The sequence below is a fragment of the Pan troglodytes genome, chromosome 10 (assembly GCF_028858775.2).
Source record: "Pan troglodytes isolate AG18354 chromosome 10, NHGRI_mPanTro3-v2.0_pri, whole genome shotgun sequence".
Classification (NCBI taxonomy): domain Eukaryota; kingdom Metazoa; phylum Chordata; class Mammalia; order Primates; family Hominidae; genus Pan; species Pan troglodytes.
Genome location: NC_072408.2, coordinates 12,916,332 through 12,941,030, shown reverse-complemented (window position 1 = coordinate 12,941,030; position 24,699 = coordinate 12,916,332). Strand labels below are relative to the sequence as shown.

At 39.4% G+C, this 24,699-nt stretch overlaps 1 protein-coding gene across 2 annotated transcripts in view; it reads left to right on the top strand.

The window, feature by feature from the left end:
- The window catches only part of ANO2 (anoctamin 2), a 380,970-nt gene that overhangs the window by 179,421 nt on the left and 176,850 nt on the right, over positions 1-24,699 (top strand). For both annotated transcript variants that reach the window (XM_024347643.3, XM_024347642.3), the window contains exons 11-12: positions 13,251-13,385; positions 20,059-20,219. In XM_024347643.3, coding sequence (XP_024203411.3) covers positions 13,251-13,385; positions 20,059-20,219 — 296 coding nt within the window. The remainder of the gene's footprint in view (positions 1-13,250; positions 13,386-20,058; positions 20,220-24,699) is intronic.

Genomic DNA, 24,699 nt, shown 5'->3' with positions numbered 1-24,699 from the left:
ACCAGGGATCTTCAGTTTTCTCATCTCGAAAAGATGTTGTGAGAATTAGAAGTGAGGTTAAGCAAGATGATCAAGATGAAAGCATTAGGGAAGTTTGTGTTTGTTACCTCTTATGTCTCTCCTACCTTTTCGCATCATTTTTCCTCTTCCAGAGTTAGATAATGTGGAATAGTGGAGAACATAAGATGAGCCCATGAAAAGATAACTAGCATTAGCACATCATAATGAATAAACAAGAACTGTACTGATGTCCCTTCTTTCATTCCCAGTACTGGAAATTTCTATCTTATCTTTTATTTTCTTGATTAGTTTTACTGATCCTTTCAAACAACCAGTTTTTAGTTTCATTGACTTTTTTCTATTAATTTCATTGATTTATGCTCTAATCTTTATTATTTCTTTCTTTCTGCTTGCTTTGGGTTGAATTTTCACCTCTTCCCTAAAGTACAAACTTTGATTACTGTTTCAAAACTTTCTTGTTTTTTAATACTACAAATATCTCTCTACGCATAGCTTTAACAGTATCCTACAAATCTTGATATGCTGTTTTGTTATTTTCGCTGAATTGAAAATATTTTCTGATTTTCTTTGTGATTTCTTCTTTGATCCATAGGTTATTTAGAAGGATGTTGTTTAATTTCCAAATATTTAGGGATTGTTTCCAGACTCTTTCTGGTACTAATTATTAGTGTTGGGGGGAAATACAATTTTTCCTCAACCCTCATACATTTGTAGTTGAGACAGATCAGGTAACAGGAGACAAATTAAGAAGAGAAAAGCAAGGCATGATTGATAAGAAAATTTGCTTATTTCTATAGTATATACCATTTTAATATAATAACCAAAATTATGACTAATAGCATTATGCGAAGACATATAATATTTTTAGGAATTTCATACAATTTCTGGAACACATGTTAATATGCTCACATAATTCAAAGAAGGTTAAACATCATTTCTTATTTGACAGTACTTTCCATGTAATTTAACGTATTAAATAAGCCTATTTTAATAGTTATTTTTTATAGATCTTTTGAGAGTTCTTGGTCCCTGTGGGATGTCCCAAAGTTGGTTCAAGGTCAAAAATATTTAATTTTGAATTTGATTTTAGAAAATGTTTGTCAATATAACAAAAGTTTAAAACACTTGAGTAAATAGTATCAAAAGTTACTATATCATTCATTTAACCAGAGTGACAATTAAAAGACTTCAAGGCAAATGCAGAAATTGACATAGTTGTATGAAAAACCTTAGCTCTTTTCATATTGAAAAGACTCAGTTTTCTTAATTAATTAAAGACCTAATAAAAGACAATATGAAGCACAATAAATTATTTTGGTAAGACACAAGTTTTTGTTTAACTTAAAAGGCGAAGAAAAAATTTTCGCTATCTCTTATCAATACTCCAAGAAAGTCTTGACAGTTTAAAGGAGAAGATCAAATTCTAGTTTTGTTTCAGTATACTTTTGATATTAAGGCTCATTTTAATACCTTTATAATAAATTCATTCAATTATAGTCAGTTTGAGCATAAGATTTTCTTTCACTTTCTATCTCTTCCCACCTTTCTATCATCATTAAGTTTTATCTATATCCTTTCTTCCTTCATTCTGAAACAACCTTTAAGTAATCTCTAAACTAGACAAAATTACTCTTCTTTAACAAAAAACTCCACATGCTCATACCATTTAACATCTTACTTTCCTTTTATATTTGCATATAGTGTTGTTTCTCTTATCATTTTATATACTTAGTTAGAAATTTTAACTCTTAGTAACCTTATTTTCTAGTGAAAACCTAAGAGGTAAACAGTTTCAAATTGTTATGTAACATTTTATAAATACACTTTTCATAATTTCTAGAAATATATGCTTCCTCTTAGAACAATTTTTCAATGTCAAACAGGAAATATTTACTAACAGACCGAGGTATTTTAGTTCCTTTGTAATAAGAAGCCAAAAGTAGGTAAAGTTAAACCTTATGTTCAGCGATTAATGTTTCAGTATTTTACTTCACTTGGAAATGATCTAGATATGCAATGAATATCCATCATTTAATTTAACTTAGCAACACCCTAAGAATGTAGTTACCAAAGAGATTTGAGAAACATCTAAAGTAAACATATCATAAAACAAAATTCTTATTTAAAAATACAGTTATACAATTTTATTCTACTTACATCTATTTAATTTACTTGTTCTTAACAATTATGCTTGGATTACTCATGAAAATTTCATAAAACATCAAAGCTAGTCATTATCTCAAATTATTTTCCTGTTAACTATTTTTGCAGCACATACATGTGAGACAATTATTGCCAAAGCAAGAACTCTGAAGTTAAATACATATTTTTGTTTTGTTTTGTTTGCTGCTAACTCAGAAGACAGAGCTGTTTTCATTAATCTAACAATGTTAAAGTAATCTTATTTACCAAAGAGCACACAAGTCATGTAAACTTGAAAAACATTTGGGTTAGTTTCTATAGTTCTAGCAATTTTAGGAGTATTTGGTTTATATGAGTACTGATGTATCGCTATGCCTAACTTTAAAATAACTTTTTAAAAGGAGTTTTATACCATGTAAACATAGATGTACACATGGATAAACATATGTGAACATATAGACAGACACAAATAAATCTTATAGCTTTCATTTAAAAATTTTAACGATAAGACAGGTACAATAATATAAAGCTCACTAGTTTATAAAAGGGCAGTTGGATCCAAATTATGTTTTTGCACATGGGATAAGTTAAGGTTACCTGCTTAGATGGCCAAATTTTTTTTACCGATATCTGTGGAGAATACATTAAAAATTGCCATTTGCCCTTGCTAAGTAATCTTATGGGGGATGTGGACTAAATTTGGGGTATAGGACTTTTTATAGCAGTTGATTTTTAAAATAAAGAGCCTCTTCCCCCTTTCTTCTTTTTTTTTAGTCTCAGGTGGGTGTAGACATTGTTTTAGTTAACTCCTTAGATATTTACATTTCAGAGATGTAGTAAGATTTACAATTCCAAGGGACTGGAAGAAAATGTAGGTTTTCTCTAAGAAGGAGTTTTGGATGAGTATTTGCTTATTAGAGATCTGGGGTAACTTTTAAAGCTTTTTTTCTCTTTAAGTGTAGGACAGTCTACGGAATTTTTTTTTTTTTTTTTTTTTCTGTGGGGGTCCAAAATTTGGGACGTCCTGGAGCTGATGAAGTTTTACTACAGAGCCCCGCGGAAGTAAGAGGAGTTATAAGGTAGAGCAGAGCCTGCCAGGCTGCAAGTCCCCTGAATCCGTGTTCGACTTATTTCCTGGCTGTCAACTTTTACACAAGTAACCTGTATGCCTGGAGATCAGGCAAGAGTGCTTTTTGTAAATCTTGCAGGGAAGTTAAAGCGAGCAGTTGAACGTTTAAAGGATTTTCTGGGAAAGTTGGAGGAGTTTTAGGTGTTAAAGGCATCTGTTGAGGGGATGGGACCAGATTTTGAGGAGAGGGGTTTAAGCTAGGGGCCCAGATATCCAGAAGACCTTCTGGAGGGCCAGGGACAGGGAATTGGAGATAAAGGGAGGTTAGAAGTAGGTGGAGAAGGAGGAATTATAGTGGATGTGTAATTTGGCTTTTGTTCTAATTTCTATTCTTTACATCTTTTTTAAGGAAACCCCTAAAAGCTAACAGTTACACTCTTCTGTGTCCTCTTTTCAATTCGATCTTACCATAGGTACCATTAGGACAGCTGTTTAGGATGAGAGCTCTCTAAAAAAATTTCTTTTTAAAATATAAAAGTTGAAATAAGATTCTATTCGCTGTTCTTACTCTTTAGTCCTTCCATTAAGGTGTGGACAGAGCTCTCATTTCCCTCTTGTGTTTTATGTCACAGGCTTTTGAGTAATGAAATATATTGCTCCTTGGTAGATTGCATTTTTCTCCTCAGACATCCATAATTAATATTATCTAAGGGGAAATTGCTTTTTAGAGGCTTAACTGGTAATTTACAAACTTTATAAACTTGGAATAAAAAATATAATGAATTGGTAAATTTTGTTTTCAAAAGAAATCGATTTTAATTTTAAAAGTGATTTATTAACAAAGTAGAAAAATTTAAAATGCAGAAAGAAATGCAGAAATAATGGTGATGGTGTTTCAGAAATGGTGATTGAGAAAGCCTACTTTAGGTAGTGAATTGCCTTTTAAAGGAATTAATAGCAAAAATGTCTTACTTGTCATTGTTTTCACCATTTCCGGTACTCTCTATTTCATTGTGTAGATCCAGATTTCTACTGAGATTATATTCCTTTTGCCCAAGATCTTTCTTTAACATTTCTTACAGTTCACATTTGCTGGTAATAAATTCTCTTGGCTTTTACTCCCTAAAATAGACATTGTTTTGCCTTCATTTTTGAAAGATATTTAATTTATATATAGTACTCTAAGTTAATAGTTTTTTTTCTTTCCATACTTTAAGGCAGCAGTCCGCAACCTTTTTGGCACCAGGGATCAGTTTCGTGGAAGATAATTTTTCCACAGGCTGGGGACAGTGGGAGAATGGTTTTGGGATGAAATTGTTCTACCTCAGATCATCAGGCATTAGATTCTCATAAGGAGTGTGCATCCTAGATCCCTCCCATGCGCAGTTCACGATGGGGTTCATGCTCCTTTGAGAATCTAATGCTGCTGCTGATCTGATAGGAGGCAGAGCTCAGGCGGTAATGATGGTTCACCCTGCTGCTCACCTCCTGCTGTGTGGCCTGCTTCCTAACTGGACACGGACAGGTAGCAGTCTGCGGTCTGGGGGTTGGGGACCCCTGCTCTAAGGTGTCACTTTATTAACTTTTGGCTTGCATAGTTTCTGCCAAGAAATTGGTTATAAGTCCTATATAATGACTTTGATCTTCTGTTGTATCTGATTTCCTTCCCCCACAAGCTTAATTAAAATTTTTCTCTTTCAATCTTTGGTTTTCGGAAATTTGACTATGATGTATCTAAGTATGTGGGGTTTCATTTTCGTTTTTGTATTTATTCTTCATGGGTTCTCTGAACATTGTTGATTTGTGTTTTGTTGTTTTGTTTTTTTTTTTGTAACTTTTGGAAAATTCTTAGCCATAACATATTTAAATATTCTTCTCTGTTCTTTCTTTTATCCTTTTGGAACTCTAATTACATGTGTGATAGATCCTTTGATATTGTCCTGCAGCTCTCGAATGCTAGATTTGTTTTTCCTCACTCTTTTTTCCCTTTGTATTTTCTTTTGATACATCTTTTGTAGTAGATTCTGCTTTAATCTATTAATTAGAGTTATTTAAAAATCCCTATTGCATCATTCTGACATCTGAATCAAGCTTAGCTTCATTGATTGCCTTATTTCCTGACAACGGGATTTTATTTTATTTTATTTGTTTATTGAATGCCATACATTGTGTATAAAATGACAGTGGAAACTGAGGTAAGTAGTATTATGCCTACATGCCTCTTCCATTCCATCAGGTCAGTAGTGAGGAGAGTTGAGTCAATCTGGTTGAGTGAGGTTTTGTTGTTGCAAGAGTCACCTTCAGTGCACTGCACTACAAACTTCACATTCCTTCAGTGATAGTACGCTATTACCTTATGCTTTGTGTGAGCCCTGGAGTGCTGAATTGTCCTCATTGTTTCTTTTCCACTCTCAGATTTCAGCAGTCCCTGCATGCCTGTGCCACAATGGGGTATTTCTCCATGCCCCTCCCGCTCCCCTAGAATCAGGCTGTTGATATTTGTTGCTCAGTGATAAATGGAGCTTATCACTTATTTACTATAAGTGGGGCTGTGGAGGGAAATAGGGCAGTTTTGTTCTCATGCCTGTCTCAGTCTTAGGCAGGTTCTGTGCACTCAAGCCTCAGAAATGACGGTTTCTTAGAATTCATGTCCTCCCTCTGCCCCTCACAATTAAACTCTGTCCTTTACTGGTACAGATTCTTGGGTGGGAGACAGTTTCCTGCCCTTCCTCAGCAGTAACAGACTTCTAATTTGTAATTTTGCAGAATCTCGGGCCTAGGAGAGTTTCCACCCTTTCCACCAAGTACCATCGGCTGTATGTGCAACCCATCTCAGGCTTCAGAAGCAGTGGGTCTTTGCCTAGGTCCTTGGGTCAGGTCCCTTCTTCCGTTTAAGGCTTTCGATTTGAATAAGAGAAGATTCCAGGAAGTGCATGGTTTTTCATACCTGTGTGCAACTTAAGGGGACTGACTCTCTTTGGTCTCTTACCTTACCCATTATCTTCCTTATGAGGTCTATGGAAATGACCTTGTGCATGAGGGCAAACTGCTCTTGTGTTTGAAGCTCCCAGTTATTACACTCTGTCATGCTAACTTATACTCATCTTTCTGAATTTTTAAAATTTTAGCTATTTCTTCTTACTTTTACGGGGACTATCGCATCCTCCCATTCTCTGTCAAATGTAAAACTATTCACATATCCCAGTTTTCCTTGGACGGACTTGGCATTTAAAAAAAATTCAGTTCTCCTGGTTACCTTACAACTTCAGCTCTCTGATGAGCTCAAGCAAAGTTATAATTTCACGGATTATCCAGATTTCTCTTGTTGTTAGGCTGGGAACTATATTCTCTTGCAATTGTCTGCATCATAAGTGGAAGCAGAACCTGTGGTGGTGGGTAAATAGATTCTATTCACTGTTCTTCTTACCCTTTAGTTCTTCTATCAATGTGTGGACAGAGCTCTCATTTCCCTCTTGTGTTTTACGTCACAGGCTTTTGGGAAATTAAATATATTGCTCCTTGGTAGATTGTATTTTTCTCATCAGGCATCCATAGTCAATATTTATCTAAGGGGAAATTGTATTTTAGAGGCTTAACTGGTAATTTACAAACTTTATAAACTTGTAATAAAAATATATGAGTTGGTAAATTTTCTTTTTACAAGAAATCACTTTTCATTCTAAAAGTAATTTATTAACAAAGTAGAAAAATTTTAAGTGCAGAAAGATAGAAATAAAGAAATACAGTGACATCAGCAAGATGGCAAAATAGAAAGTCCCCAGGCCTCACCCTTCTACTGAAACACCTGTTTAGCAACCATCTATATACAAAATAGACCTTTATGAGAGCTCTGGTTTTTAGGTAAGAGGTTGCAGAACCCTGGTGGAGCTCAAGACCTAGAAAAACTTCACTGAGAATGCAGGCTCATGCTTTCTGGCAGCAGAACCACCAGCCATGGGCCTGGAAGCAGCCTTGCTCACTTGAACACCTAGTGACAGCTCTGCCTGTTCGCTGCTCATAAGGAACTCTGCCCATATACAGACCCTACAGGAAGCTGGCTTCCCATGTCCCCAATGGCATGACCACTTCCACAGAGCAGGGGACTTGGTGACTGATCCACCCACTTTCCCACAGACCCAGGGGCAGCCCTGCTCATCTGCCCGTGGACCCATCAGCAAACTTGACTGCTCATGGAAACCAAATGCAGCCCTACTCTCATGCAGATCCCAACAGAATCTCTGTCTGTGGCGCAGCAGCCCAGTCCTCTAGTGGACCTTGGAAGCAGGCCCACCTGCCCACATACCCAGCAGCAGGCCAGCCCACCCACAGACTCTGGCAACAGGCCCACCCATGGACCATGGCAGCAGATCCACCCTTGGACCCCACCCAGCTTAAGTCTGCCCACAGGCACTGCCTGCTTACTCTGGCAGCTGATCCACCCATAATCTCTGACCAGCATGACTGATGAAGGTCTTTGCCTGATGAAAGCAGTCAGTAAGAACTGGAAGAGGTGACTACTTCTCAAATACACAGACACCACTCTAAGGCTACAAGGATCACAAAGAATCAGGAATTCTCGATACTACCTTATTAGGAGCTGAAAAAGACTCCAGTAACTTACCCTAAATAAATTGATATCCATAATCTGCTTGACAAAGAACTCAAAATAATTGTCTTAAATGAGCTGCAAGAGAACAGACAACTAAACACAATTAGGAGTATAACATGTCAACAAAATCAGAAGTTCAATAAACATATAGAAATAATAAAAAAGAGCCAAAGTGAAATCCTAGAACTGAAGAATACAATGACTGAACTAAAAAACTTAATACAGAACTTCAGTAGCATACTTGGTCAAGCAGAAGAAAGAATCATTGTACTTAAAGACAAGTCATTTGAAATTATCCAGTTGGAAGAACAGAAAAAACAGAAAGGTTGAAAAGTGAAGAAAGCCTAAGATCTTATGGGACACCATAGAGTGAACCAATATATGCATTCTTGGAGACTCAGAAGGAGACTAAAGAAAGAAAAAGAGGAAGAAAGCTTACTAAGGGAATAATTGCTAAAAGCTTTCCAAATCTAGGAAGAGAAATGAAAATCCAAATTCATGAAGTCTCAATGTACCCAAGTACATTGAACCCAAAGAGGTTAACACTGAGTCACCTTAAAATTGAATTTGATGGACTGGATTAAGAAAATGTGGCACATATACGCCATGGAATACTATGCAGCCATACAAAATGATGAGTTCATGTCCTTTGTAACATGGATGAAGCTGGAAACCATCATTCTCAGCAACCTATCACAAGGACAAAAAACCAAACACCGCATATTCTCACTCATAGGTGGGAATTGAACAATGAGAACACATGAACACAGGAAGGGGAACATCACACACCAGGGCCTGTTGTGGGGTGGGGAGAGGGGGGAGGGATAGCATTAAGACATATACCTAATGTAAATAACGAGTTAATGGGTGCAGCACACCAACATGGCACATGTATACATATGTAACAAACCTGCACGTTGTGCACATGTACCCTAGAACTTAAAGTATAATAAAAATATAAATAAATAAATTAAATAAATAAATAAAAATAAATAAATAAATATAAAAAAGAAAAAAATTGAATTCTCAAAAGTCAAGTAGAGAATTTTGAAAGCAACAAGAAAAAAGTGACTTATCACAAACAAGGGAACCATTATAAGGCTACTAGTGGACTTCTCAGCAGAAACCTTGCAGGTGAGGAGAGAGTAGGATGATATATTCAAAGTACTGAAATTTTAAAAACCTGCCAACCAAGAGTACTATATCTAGGTCAAAGAATAAATCAAAAAAGGAAATTAGAAAATATCTCAAGACAAATGAAAATGAAAGCACAACATATTAAAACTTATGAGAGGCAGCAAAAGCAATACTAAAAGGAAGTTTATAGTGGTAAATGGCTACATTTAAGAAGAAGAAAGATCTCAAATAATTAATTTTACATCTCAAGTAACTACAAAAGAAGAAAAAACTAAGCCCAAAATTAGCAGGAGGGAAGAAATAATATAGATTAGGGGATAAATAAATATAAGACAGGATATGAAAACAGAAAAACAAAAAATTGATGAAGCTAAGAGTTTGTTGACGAATCCTTAGTTAGACTAATGAAAAGGAAAGAAGTTGCAAATAAATAAAATTAGAAATGAAGGATGAGACTTTGCACCTGATGTTACAGAAATAAAAAGGAATTATGAACAATTATACACCAACAAATTGGACAATCTAGAATAAATGGATAAATGCTTAGAAACATATAATCAACAAGATTGAATCAAGGATAAATAGGAAGCCTGTACAGACCAATGACAAATAAGTAGATTCAAGCAATAATTGAAAACAAACAAACAAAATGAAACAAAACAAAACTCCCAGCAAAGAAAAGCCCAGGAACAGATAGTTTCATGGATGAATCCTTCCAAACATTCAAAGAAAAATTAATACCAATACTTCTTAAAGTCTTCCAAAAAACAGGAAAAGAAGAGAGACTTACAAATTCTTCCTGAGGCAAGCACCACCCTGATACCAAATCCAGACAGAGACACTACAAGAAGAGAACTATAGGTCAACATCCCTGATGAACGTAGATGCAAAACTATTCAACAAAATAGTAAATCAAACTCAGCAGCACTTTAAAAGGATCAGACACCATGATCAAGAAGGGTTTTTTTTTCTTGGGATACAAGAATGGTTCAACATATGCAAATCAATAAATGAAGATAAAAATCACATGAACATCTCAATAGATGGAGAAAAAAATGGACAAAAGTCAGCACTGTTTCACGATTTAAAATTCTCAACAAATTAAAAATAGAAAGAACTTACATCTCAACAAGTTAGGAATGGAAGGAACATGACTGTCAATGAATTAGGAATAGAAGGAACTAACATCAACACAATAGAAGTCATTCACAAAAATCTCACAGCTAACATCATATTCAGTAGTAAAAAAAGTTTTTTTTCTAAGATCTGGAATAAGGCAAAAATGCCCATTCTTACCTCTCACATTCAACGTAGTATTTCTAGCAAGAGCAATTAGTCAAGAAAAAGAAATAAAAGCTATCAAATTGGAAAGGAAGAAGTAAAATTGCCTTAGTTTCCAGATGACATGATCTTATATGCAGAAAACCCTAAAGACTCTACCAAAAAAACTTTTAGAAATAATAAATTCAGTATAGTTGCAGGATACTAAATCAACATGCAAAAATCATTTTCATTTCTGTACACTAACAACCTATCTAAAAAGAAAACTAAGAAAAAAAGTACCATTCACAATAGCACCAAAAAGAATAAAATACGTAGGAATAAGTTAAACCAAGAGGGTGAAAGATTTGCACATTGAAAACTATAAAACGTTGATAAAAGAAATTAAAGAGGATATAAATAAAAGGAAGGTGTGAAAGGAAAATAAAAACTTGGGACCCCAATTCACTCTGCCAAAATGAAAAAATTAAGCTGAAAGCTGAGTGATGCAAGAAGCTGCCCTCCCTTTTGTTCCTAAGCAGATAGCTACAGATAAAAGGCTAAATATCTCCACAGGCAGCTGCTCTATGTTCACCTTATATTAAGTGCCGATTTGCTGAGCACAAGATGAATACTTAATTGACTATTCTGCTACCTGCTCATTTTCTCCTGCAACATGTGGATGACCATACCATACCCTCCCTCTTTCCCCTCCAACCCAGTAGCCCAATATTTCCCCTTTAAATATTGAAGCCCTTAAATTCATCTTTGGAGAAAGGCACCGATGAATATTGAAACCCTTAAATTCATCTTTGGAGGAAGGCACAGACCACAGACTGTTTCTGCGACTCTGTGTTTTTTTCTTCCAGGCATGTCCTTAACCTTAGCAAAATAAACTTCTAAATTGATTGAGACCTGTCTCAGAATAAGTTTTGGTTTACAAAGTATACCTTGTGTTCATGGAGCTGAAGAATCAATATTGTTAAACTGTTCATACTACTTACTCTTCAATAAATGATATTGGGAAAACTGGATATCCACATGCATAAGAATGAAGTTGGGCCCTTATTTTATACCATACAAAAACCCAACTTAAAATGGATTAAAGACTTAAATGTAAAACCTGAAACAATAGAACTCTTAAAAGAAAACAGGGAAAAAAAGCTTCTACACATTGGACTTGGCAATTATTTCTTAGATATGGCACAGAAAGCACAAGCAACAAAAGCAAAAATAGACAAATGGGAATATATCAAACTAAAATGCTTCTACACAGCAAAGGAAACAATCAACAGAGTGAAAGTCAATATGCAGAATGGGAGAAAATATTTGCAAACCATATATCTGGTAAGGGATTAATATCCAACATGTATAAGGAACTTCTACAATTCAGTGGCAAAACAAAGAAACACACAAAAAACCAAATAGCCTGATAAAAAAATTAAGTAAAGGACCTAAATAGACATTTCACCAAAGAAGACATACAAATGACCAACAGGTATAGGAGAAAGTGTTTAATGTCACAATTCATCAAGGAAATGCAAATCAAAACCACAATGAGATATCACTTCACACTTATTAGAATGCTATTGTCCAACAACAAAAGATAAAAAGTGTTGGTGCAGATGTGGAGAAAAGGGAACCCTTGTTCACTGTTGGTGGCAATGCAGCCACTGTGGAAAACAGTATGAGAGGTTCCTCAAAAAATTAAAATATAATTACCATTTGATTCAACAGTCTCCCTTTTGGATGTATATCTTAAGGAATTAAAGTCAACATCCTGAGGAGATATCTGCACTCCTATATTCATAGCAGCATTATTCACAATTGCCAGAAGGTATAAGCCACCCAAGCGTCCATTGACAGATGGATGGATAAAGAAAATGTGGACACACAATGGATATTATTCAGCCTTAAAAATAAGGAAATCCTGCCATTTGCTGCAACATGGATGGACCTGGAGGACGTTATGCTAAGTGAAATAAGCCAGGCACAGAAGCACAAATACAGCATGATCCCACCTCTATGAGGAATCTAAAACCGTCAAACTCATAGATCCAAAGAATAGAATCGTGGTTAACAGGGGCTGCAGAGAGGGGAAAATGAGGAGATATTGGTCAAAAGGTACAAAATTTCAGTTACACAATGCATATATGCCCGGAGATCTACTGTCTAATATAGAGCCTATAGTTAACGATACTGTATTGTATACTTAAAAATCTGCTAACAGGGTAGATCTCACATTAATTGCTCTTAACACAAGAGAAAAGAATTTTTTAATTAAACAAAACAAGGGTGAGAGCAAAAGGAAACTTGCAGGTACTGGATAACTTTATGGAGTGATTGGTGATGTTCTCATGGGTGTATACTTATCTGCAAACTCATGAAGTTGTATATGTTCAACACGTACAGCTCTTTGTATGCCAACATACCTCAGTAAAGTGGCTTAAAAATAAAGAAATAAAAACCACCCATAAGCCCATCATCCAAAGAAACCATTACTAATATTTTATTGGATTTCTTCTAGTCGTTTTTCAATAAGTGTGTGTATGTTGGTTTGCATACCCAAGTATACATGCCCAAATATATGATCTGTGTGTTTTGTTTAAATAAGCTAGTTCCAAAAAGGTGTGTTTTCTTATGGGTTGAGTGCTATGGCACTTATGAAATGATGATGTGTTATTCATGTTTGGTAAAGGTGCCAAAATGTGTGGCATATTTTTAGTTTGCTGTTGGGGCTGGATTCTTTCTCTTGGCTATCTATTTCACATGAACAGCCAAGACAGGTGTGTGAATGTGATTCCAATGGAATGCACGTCATTCCAGAAAAGCTCAGTTGTTGATTCTTTGTACTGAAGCCTCCCCTTCCCCGTGCAACCTCCATCCCTTTGTTTTCGTCACAAGAGGAATGAATATCTATGTTGACCCACACTTAGGCATAGAACAAACAGAAATAAGGAAAGTATATGATGTTCTTAATATGTGTTTCATTTTCTTTTCTTTCTTTTCCAGAAAGTATTTTGGAGAAAAAATTGGACTGTATTTTGCCTGGCTGGGATTATATACATCATTCCTCATCCCATCTTCTGTAATTGGAGTGATTGTGTTTCTTTATGGATGTGCAACAATTGAAGAAGATATTCCCAGGTAAATCAGTTTTAAAGAAAAGGGCTCAGTTGCCATATGTTAATAATTTGGAGTTTCATCCCAGTACAAGTACATTTCACATGCCTCTTTCCAAAGCCCTCACCTATCATTCTCCTTCGCTATGACACATGTAGCTTTCCTCCAGAGACAGATCTAGGAGCTACAGATTCTGGGAATGGCTTCAGAGCCATGCTAGGCGAGGCCTACTTCCTCTTCTAGTCAAGCTCTTCTCCAGGGCAGGGGGATGTGTCTGATGTGGGCAGGCAGATAATTCCTGGTAAGAAAAATCATGCCAGAGAAATACTTTTTTCCTCTCTCTCTCCACTTCATCACTTCTTTTTCCTCTGGTTTCCCATAAGACCCAAGGCAAGGTGTGGGGAGTGACACTGAGTAGAAATCACATCTCTGTGGTCAGATGATGCTAGAATAAAGCAAGCTGAGAAAGCAAGCAGCTCTAATGCTGAGGAAGGCACAGCCTCTGTTTCAGGAAGTCAGAAACTGCAGGGAGGAATAGCCCCAAGGCGGGACTCTTGGAGTGCCAAGAGATAGAATCAAAGCTAGTTTTTATGAGGAAGAGAGAACCCACAAAGGAAATATGGGATGAGTATGGTGGCTCACACCTGTAATCCCAGTGCTTTGGGAGGCCAAGGAGGGAGTATTGTTGGAGCCCAGGAATTTGAGACCAGCCTGGGCAACACAGTGAGACCTCATCTCTAAAAAAAAAAAATTTAGCTGGGCTTGGTTTGGTGGCATGTACCTGTAGTCCCAGCTAATTGGGAGGCTGAGGCAGGAGAACTGCTTGAGCCCAGGAGCTTGAGCTTGCAGTGAGCTGTGATTGATTGTGCCACTGCACTCTAGCCTGGGCGAAAGAGCAAGACCCCTCTGAAAAAAAAAAAAAAAGGAAAAGGAAAGAAGCACTTAGACTGACAATGTTATATATTAGCCGTGTGACTGGACAGTTTACTCCCTGAAGCTTAGTATTCTTGGCTGTAAAATGGTAATCGCGACGCCTAAGTCATAGTGTTGTAAGGATTAAAGGAGACTGTGTCTGGAACATAGCAGAAGATTAATAAATAATTGTTGAATAAATCAAAATATGTGGAAATAAAGTACAAGGAACAAAAGAGACACTTAGCTAATATTTAGAATTTAAACACTCTTGCCATCTTCAGAATTGTCTTTGCAAACTGAAGCATGGTTAGTGTGTTTTAATATTCTTTTGGATGCAAGTGATAGAAATGCAGCTTGAACTAGATTAAGTGAAAAAGAAAATTTATTATAAGCATTCAAGGAGCACTGGAATAGGGACTCCATTTATCTCCTGCCTCTGACTCTTTCTAGCATTTGTTGGTTACACTACATATTTTCTCCATTTGGATTAAACATTGCTGCTAGTAGCTCATGGGTGTTACACCTTAGAGCTTTATACTCGATTGGTCTCAAGTGAAAAAGTACTATGACTCCGTTTGACTTAGGTGGAGGCCCCGGACCAATTCATTGTGGCTAGGGGCAGGATAGCTTTGTACCAACTTGATGTTCCCTCCATAGGCAGGTGGATGAGGACACTGGGCGGATCATTTGAGTTGGGGGTGGTAATGGGGAAAGTAGTGGCCATTCTGAAGAAAAAACCAAAAACTGCATTTTAGGAAGGGTATGCGTGCATCAGTGGGCAGAAACCTGCTTCCTGGTTCACCTGCTTCCTGCCTACTGGTGCATACTCTATAGAAATGGTCTCACAAATCAGATCACCTGGAGATGATGTTGTCAATATCTAGAATAAAACTAAATCAATGTCAATCTATGCAAATGGTTTGCAAATCAAATCAACTGAAGATTATATTGTCAATATCTAGAATAAAGCTAAATCACTTGGTGTAAGAGACAAGAGTTTGGATTTTTTGGTATAAAACTCTAGTATCAATTGTCAAGTTTTTTTTTTTTTTTTTTTGGAGGGTGAAGGGAAAAAGGAAGGGGGAGAGGGAGGGAGGCCGAGGGCAAGTGCTCTTGATTGGGAGTTCTGGGACCTTTATCACAGGAGATGGGTTATTAGGGCTGTGTTTTCCCCAGTGCATCTAGCATGAGGCATGAGGGAAGAGCTAATACTTATAAACTATCTACCTTCTGGGGGGCATAATGCTAGGCGATTGTTATAAACTAGTTTATTTGATCCTGTAAGAGATCAATGTTATACACGCCATAAACAGGCATTATTATTTCCACTGAACAGAGATTGAGAAACTGATGCTACATGAGGTCACATAAATTGTCCAATATCAACAACTAATAGTTGTCAGTGCTGGGAGTTGAACTCTGTTGCCTCCTGTTCCAAAGTCTTTGCTTTTTCTAATAAGCAGAGAAGTTTTCCGGAGGGCTCATATCCTCCTTCACAACTCAGTAGCTTCACGTGGGCTTACCTGGGTGTGTTCTAAGAAAACATGGCTTTTGGGTTTCCCTTGCCAGTTGTGATCCCTAGACATCTGGCCTCAGGTTGACCAAGGGTGGAAAACCCCATACCTTGCCAGTGCAGTGGGTGGGGCACCAGTGGGCTGGTTTATATCAGGATTTAGAACTTGTGCCCCGGGTCCCCACATGGTAATACACGTGGCAGCAACCACTACAGCTGGAAAGGACGTGGTCTGCACATGCTGCAATGATAGACGTCTACGCACAGATGCACACACCCCACGTTCACACACACTCATGCACGCGCACACAGATGTCTACACACAGACGCACACACCCACATTCACACACACTCATGCACTTGCAGATAGATGTCTACACACAGACACACACAGCCCACATTCACACATACTCATGCACGTGCAGATAGATGTCTGCACACAGATGCACGCAGCCACATTCACACACACTCAGGCACTTGCAGATAGATGTCTACACACAGACGCACACAGCCCACATTTACACACTCTCATGCACGTGCAGATAGATGTCTGCACACACATGCACACAGCCACATTCACACACACTCATGCACGTGCAGATAGATGTCTGCACACAGACGCACACAGCCACATTCACACACATTCTTGCATGTGCAGGGATATTCAAGTGTAAAGTGCAGTCGTTACCGCGGATGTGTCACATTGCCTGTCAGAGTGGATGGTGTTCTACAACTGTGGATATGACAACAACCACTGGTGGGTTGTGGAATCAATTTAATGGGCTTTCAAGTGGACTAAAACAAGATGGGGTAAGATAAGCTAGAATGCAATAAATATTAGTATTCATTATAAGACGGATGGGTAAGTGTTGCTTCATTAGATTTTGTTTCAGTTTTATAAGTGTGTTTGTGAGAGTGAAGGTATGTATTTGCATACTGAAATCTGATGTAACAGATTGTTTTAACTGTAGGTCACAGTCAAAAACGTTTAAAATTACTACAAAATTGAAGTTTTGGATGTTGTTTTTTCAGACTCAGGGTGGGGCCTGGCAAGTCAGGAAGGTGTAAATACTAGAAAAAAGTAAACATTTTAATAGATTTCTTTAAAAACAGAGGAACTGTTTTTTAAACATAATTGTAAATTCATCAGAAGTCCAACTTCTGTGGGTCTGATGGAAACTCAGAAAATGCCACTCCTTATAAACAAAGGGATATTCTCTAAAAACCAATATTGAATCTAAAGAAATGCATACTCTAAGGGTTTGTGTCTATCAGCCACTCATAACTGTGATTAAAAACTTACAGTATTCCTGGGATTATTTTAGAGGTTGCTAATTTTGTCATCAAGCCTGAAATTTACTCTCTCTCACTTTTTAAAACCTTTTTATTTGGAAAAATTTTAGATTTACAGCACAGGAACTTGCAAAGATAGTACAGAGGGGCCCAGCGTGCACTTCTTCTAGTTTCCTCCTGTGGTTTCGTCTTAGGTAACTACGGCACAACATCAAAACCAGAAAACTGACATTGATGAGGTGGAGCTTTAAATGATACCTTTTATTCCCAGTAATTTAACTTTGATATGTGAGATATAAGCATAAGCCTGTAAGTAATACTTCCATGCGTGCATGATACCTCTATAGAACTTCCCTGTCTCTACTCACCAAGGGATTGATTTCATTTGTTAAGCACTTACATGAACAGAGAACACTAGGACATTTTTTAAAAAGCTGATTAATCTAAACCATATTGAAAAAAGATTGGTTACTTTAGGTCTGAGACCTTAATAGCAGCTGTTTAGTCTGAATTTCCTGAATGATTGCCTCTTTGTACCTTCTCCCGTTGTGCTAACAGGGCTCTGAATCACCTAATCCATGAGCAGTGATTTACCCCGAAGAACATTGCTCACTTTAGGGTCTTGGTTCAATGGACTGTCAAGCCGTTTATCAAGCTTCTTAGGCTTTCTGGAGAAAATAATAAATCAAAGGAATACAGCATTGGATTTATAGCCACAGTTACTTCTCACTAGAAACCTGTGTATTGTGCAGCTTAGTGAATACCCTAGACCTGATTTCCATTCTGGGCAGGCTTCCCTCATCTTTCAGCTTGTCTAGAGGCAGCCTCTCTCACAAAATACAAAGTCATTTCGATGTCATTCTTAGCCAGAATTCCTGTAGAATTCTGTTAAAATTGATTACATCAAAAACCCCCCAATACATATATAAAGCATTCTGACTTCACATTTAAATGATTTGAGGAGAATCCATACCATGGTGGCTGCCATCTTGTACAAATGATGGATAGTTGCCTGCACTCTAATTTAAAGACCAGCAATTTACACAGCACTTAGGTTTCAAAGTGCTTTGCACCTGCTTGGCTGCTAATACGTTTTTCATTCCTGACCTTTTAGCATTGACTAGTTCCAACTAGGATTCAGTTGACTAGGTTTCTGTCTCTCCTCAGTGCATGCTTAAAAGAAAAAACCGCTGAGTTAAATGAAGTCCCTAAGACATATACTTGAAGAGCAGCATTGAGGAACTCATATGTTCTTGGACGTGACTTAAAAGCGAAAGTCTTTTACTAGAATTTATACAGACAAGTGATTTTCTGTGTAAATCTGTTTTTTAAGGGGGTACTTTCCTCTCTGAAAATAGCAATTCCTTCTCTATATACATAGCAAACACAGGTCTGACCCAGAAGACATAAACTGGGTTCTCTAGTCACCCAGCAGAACATGCCCAGGTGAAACTAGCACAGCTGAATGTATTATTTAGATATGACTATTTAATAGTTTCGACGTGGATGAGTCATTTTTATTGACCTTTGCCAGCGAGTCAGTGGAGGAACTGGGGTTTATCCTCAGGGACCGACAATTTCCATTCTCTCACACAGGAGGCCTTTCCCTCCTGTGGACTTAGTAGCTCATTAAAAACAGAAGCCTAGAAACTGGGGCTTGACAGCAAGTGGCAGCCCTCAATAAATCTGCCACCCTTCAACTTCTTAATGAAGGGGGAAAGAGACCCAGGCATCCTTTGGCTTTGGAGGTTTCCTCTGAGCACTGGCTTTAGCACACAGGGCACCAGCTTGCTCTCCCTAGCAGTGGCTCCCACTTGTGAGCCATGCTCTCTAGCGCCCTCTGCTGCTTCTTTCTGTTGGAAACAGCTGTGGTTCTCAGTGCTGGATCCCCTGCCTCCCCATCATTGTCTCCAGCTGCCCTGTAAGAACAGCCAGTGCTTTGCTTTCGTGAAATCTTAAGTTCTCCACCCTTTCCCCCTGAACCATGAGCTTAACCATCCTCCCATCTCCCTGGGAGAATATTACACAACAGAGGGATGAGTTCATTCATTTTTCCTATCAGTGTATGGTATAGAGGGTTATTGGGAAAGTCAGTCAGGGCTGATTCTTTGGTTCTTATTTCCAAGCATTCATATGAGCCTAAATCTGTTGGATACAGCTAGTCAGCTAACGAATGAATGGAATTTCAAATATATTCCTCAGTCCGTTAAATGGAAATACACTAAGAATAGGTTGGAATACAGGCCATTAGAGATTATTTGGTTCATGCTCCAAGTATCAAAGAATCTAGATCTTGGAAGAATTTGCCTTGCTCTTTCATTCTCCCTAATCTTATTTCATGGTTATAATAATTCTTAGTAGGTTGAGGTTATTAATCTCCATTCTACAAGTGGCTCTCCAGCTCATGCCCTTAGAAAAGGGCTTTCCACCCAGATCTACTCCGTTCTTCCCCATGTAGAACTTCTCCTTCTAGAGGTGAGAGCATGCACAGGTCTAGCCACACACTCGTGTTTGTTTCTACTTGGGACCAGTATCACCTGTTTGTGAGACAGCCAGTAGGCTTTACAAAAACAGCCTAGACTGAAGAATGGATGATGAAATCCAGCTTCAGGCTGTGATTTATTCACAACTGTGGATGCATCCCATTCCACCAACCTCATGGACCCCAGATGTTCTGAAGGGACTTTATGAGGCATCATTTAATGCTCAATGTCTCTGACAGATCTCACTAACTTTCCAGGACACTTGTAGTGACAGGGAGCTCCATACCCCATCTTTTCATTGTTGTTTTTGAACAAAGTATAAGTAAGACTCTCCAGGTGAAGAATCCAATGCTAACTTCTTTAACATTCCTTACTTATGGAGTTGAAAAACTCAACCATAGATTTGGAAATGGGAGCTATTTGGGGGATGTATTTTTCTTGGAGTGGACCATGCTTGAGCTCCACCTGACCCAACAACCTCCATCTATTGCAGCAGAGAGATGTGTGACCAGCAGAATGCCTTCACCATGTGTCCCCTGTGTGACAAGTCCTGTGATTACTGGAACCTCAGCTCAGCCTGTGGGACCGCGCAGGCCAGCCACCTGTTTGACAACCCTGCCACCGTCTTCTTCTCTATCTTCATGGCTCTGTGGGGTATGTGGCCATCACCAGGCTTGCTTATATGGGTGATTCCTTTACATGGGCACAGTGACCAAGCTGTAAAGCTCATCCCCTTCAGGTTACTTACTTTCACATTTTTTCTTCCCATCACAAGAAGTATTTTAAGGATGACACCTTTCTTTTCTTTACTCATATGTGTGAATGGAAACAGGAATATCCTTCATGTCTTTATCTGTTTTCTCTCAGATGTAATCATGCTAACCATGTACTAGCCCCATGTGTGATTTATTCAGAATTTGAACCAATGCCTGTTTTGAAAACTCCTAGCACACCCGTAAGACTCCTGCAGGTGCACTGACTTAGGTGAGATTGTAGATATCGTGCAGCACAATACTTAGAATGGTGGAGTGACTGCCGTGGTCACAGAGTTAGCTCATGGGAAAGGTGGGCTGAGATTTGGTCTCCTGACTCCTGTTCAGTGCGATTGTTAGGGCATCATGAGTGTAGACTGTACTGTCCCTGCACTGTTTAATTTAATATTTAATGCCAGAGTAATGCTTTCAGTATTCCCACCAAAGGGATTTGTGGAGGAAAAAATAATTCCTTCATTTTTCTCCTCCTCCCTTCCTCCCAGAGTATGGAGTAATAAACTTGTTCTGAGCTATAGGTATCTGACTGTAAACACACACAGATACACACAGATACACACACACACACACACACACACACACACATATTCCTATTCTCACAAACTGGAATAACGTGGGATAACCACCCCATGGTAACTGAGCATTTCTAAGAAGACACACCCATGAGTATTAGAAAAGGGACCAAGTCAACCTGTGTCAGGCCATCTGAGTAGCCGCCTGCTCCTTTACTCATCACCGAATGTGCAGGCCCTTGGTTTGCACATTGGATCACAGACCGGCAGGACCACAGTCCTGCTGCAGAGGCTGTTTGATTTATCACTGACTCCATGGGGCCCGGAGGATATGCCAGGATGGGCCCTGAGTCACACGTCCCTGAGCGTATGAGGAGAAGGAGGAGAGGGAGAGGCCTGTTCTCGGTGGTTCTTAGGAGAACTAGAACACAACCTTCCTCCATTCCCTGTGGGGACCTTCAATTGGGTGGAGGCAGAACTTGACTGGAAAGATTCCCATATTGCTAGGCCACCAATAAAAATTTCCAGGGCACACTCTATTCTCTATTATCAGGGAGAGCAGCTGCGTCCCGGGAGCACACGGGCAGTGTTCAGCCCATTGAGAGCTGGAGCAGGGAGCAGGAGGAAATGGAATTGTGACCATAGACTCCTGGGACTATTCACAGGCAGGGTCGGTAGAACACACTGAAGTTGGGGCTTGTTGCCTGGGAAGTCACTGGCAGCTCTGTGTCTCCTTATCAAACAGGAGCATCGTGGAATTACCCCAAGATCCACCTGAGCTGATTTGGAACCCAGAATACATATTCATTTTTTGCTATATTACAACTCTAATGCCCATAATTTGTCTTGCAGATATTACCACCATTGAGTTGCTGAAACCTAATAACTCCAGGTCTATAATCTTTCAAGAACTTTCTTGGGACACATAATCCCCTGTTGTAGAGAAACTTGGTTTTCAATTGTACTTCCTAGTTTCAAGTTTCAACAACTGCCTCTTCTCTTCCCTCGATAGCTGTAATGAACAGCTACCTCCCACCCCTTACGAGATCCTCAGTCATTTCCTACCCCACCCCTGGACCCACTGTCTTCCTTTCACATCACAGTGCAGGGAAAGTACCCAGGGGTGAGATTGCGCCAGAACTTCCTGGCATAGGGTAGGATTTGGTTTTGTTTTTTGACAGTCTTGCTGTGCTTTATGTGATTGTGTATTCAGTTACAGCAGCCAAGAACCTTTAGGCAAGATTGTCTACAAATTACAATTAAAAATAATAGTAATGCCTCTCATTACCATGATTATTATGATTAGTGGTGCTGTGCTGGGTGGGCCTGGGTCAGGGCCCAGGTCTGTTGGGAATAAGGCTGGGAAGAAATGGCTGTACATAGAGAGAGACTTGGGCTGCTGGTGGCAGTGGAAGGGGCGGTGTGGAGTCAGGAGGTCTTGGGGGATACTAGTCAGCAGGACCCAAGTCTGTTGGCTCCCCTGTGGGTCTGACTTCAAACTCCAGGGTATGTTGGGAAAGAGAGTGAAGTCCTACTGAAAAGGGAAGGAAAGAGACAGGGTTTCAGAACTCTTTTCCGAATAGAGGTTAAGGACACTGACCTAGGCAGACCTAATGTGTGTCTCAGTTCTGCTCCTTACCAGCTAGGGATCCCGTAGCAGGTAAATGTGAACCTAGCTCTGTGTCACTAAAGTCAACACTCTTGACCAAGGTGCCCTGTTACCTTGGGCAGATTACTTAATCTTTGGGCATCGTTGTCCTCATCTGTAAATTGAGCGAAATAATACCTACCCCACAGTGCTCTTGTGACATGTGATTGAGTGTGCATGCAGAGCATGTAGCATAGTGCCTGGCATAGATGTGCACCCAGAACTGGGAGCTGCTCTCCATCAGTATGGTGGTCCTCCCTTGCCCTCACGACTCATCTATCCATGACTCTTTTGCCCCTCTCATCATTCCTGCAGTCTGACTTCCTCCCTTCATGGAGACACCAGTCGGTCAGCACTCTGGGCACTGTTGTGTGCACAGCCCTCCTCGGGAACCAAGGAAGGAGCAGTAGGAAGAGGAGGGACTTACTACCATTCTTAGTATCCCCAGGCCAAAGCCAGTGTTAGGAGGGAATACACACACTCGAGAAAGGCCTCAAATCCAAGGGAGAAAAACATGCAAATCAGTGTATGCAAAATGTCATGTCAGATGAAAACATGCAAATCAGTGCACCATAATGTAGCTGCAAGTAAAACAAATGCAGCTTTAAGTAACTGTGTATTCAACCAGTGCATAGGTGTTTGATATTCTTAGTTCTGTGTTGTGACCGAGGTAGACATAGGCAGCTAAGAGCCAGGAAAAGTTTACAGTCCTGTTATTACATCACAAACATGAAGTGTCGGCCAATAGTCAGGCATGGCATGTAGTGAAGTGTGCTCAGGCTCCTGCTAGAGGTGGGGTGGATCTGTAGGGATGGCCTCAGGGAATGTCATGTCCCTCCCTTTCCAGGGTGCCATGAACATAGGGCAGTAGGAGTGAGGAGGACAGGGTGCCATGGGGACTGATGTTATGGAAGAGGGGGACTTGAGCTGGCTCAGGATAGGATGAGGGTAGAAGCTGGAGGATAGCACAGGAGAGAGGGACAACGTGCGCAAGTCGAGTATGGAGATGACGGTGAGGGGATGACCCAGCTGTAATGCGGGCATGGGATGTATGTTGTCAAATGGCAGGATGAGCGATTCAGATAGATAGTTCAGGCTTGACATACATAGTCCTGGAATCCAGAGAGAAGAACTTAGACTGTAAGGAGCCATTGAACATGTAGGCAGGTAGTGTTGGCACCCTTCCTCTGCCCACTCCTTCAGTGCCCAAATGCCATTGTCCTTCAAAAATCAGCTCGGATGCCTCCTCTGGCAGGTAGCACTTCTCTTTGCAGGCCCACAGCTTTTTCATCTGTGTCATTCTTAAGGCCCTGATCACTTTATGTCTTGTATTGTAGTTGTTCACAATCCCTTCTCACAGATTGTAAACAACTTGAGAAGAAAAATCCACATGAAGTTCACCCAATCTCCCTGACAATGCCTAGAATGGTGTTTTGTACATTGCAGATACCTTAGTTGGGACTGGTGCTTTTGCAGGATTAGAAATTCACTCAAACTTACTCAAATAACAAGAGATTTATTTTAAGAAAGCAAGAGACAAGCTCCTGGGTGTAGGAAATGAAATATAACCAGGCCTCTTGGGAACTGGAGCTAGAGATGCTGTGGGAAACGAAGGCCTTCCCTCCTTTCAGGTGCTGCGTGGTCTCTCCCATCCCTGCTCCTCTTTGTGTCTTTTGGTTTCAATTTTCAAAGGAGGGAATCTGAGTGCTCTATCAGCAGGCCCTGGATCAGATGTTCAGCCCTGGTATAACAAACCATGGCTGTAGGGTTGTGCTCGCGGGGGTATCAGGTTCTTCCTAGAGCATGCTGAGAAAGGCGTGCTGGTCCTTCAAAGGGCCGTGGGTGGGGCAGGCAAACTGATGGATGTGTAGGTGTGGCAGGCATTCTACAACTATTTGCTAAGCAAATGGAAGAATGAATGCATACTACTTTACAGAGATTATTCTATCAGCTACATGCAGGATGGGTTGGAAGGCTGAAAGTCTGGAGTCAGGTAGAACTGTTAGGAGACTGTTATGTAACCTCAGAATGAGATGATTAGGGCCCAAATGAGGCAAGTGGTGCTGGGGACAGAAAGAAAGAAATGTAGGGAAAAAGTGACAGTGCTGATGAAGGTGAAGGAAGAAAGAATGTATGCGTAGGCAAGATGAGGCTTGTCAAAAAATCCTGCAGACCCCTCCCTTTTTATTTTCTTCATCCCGCCA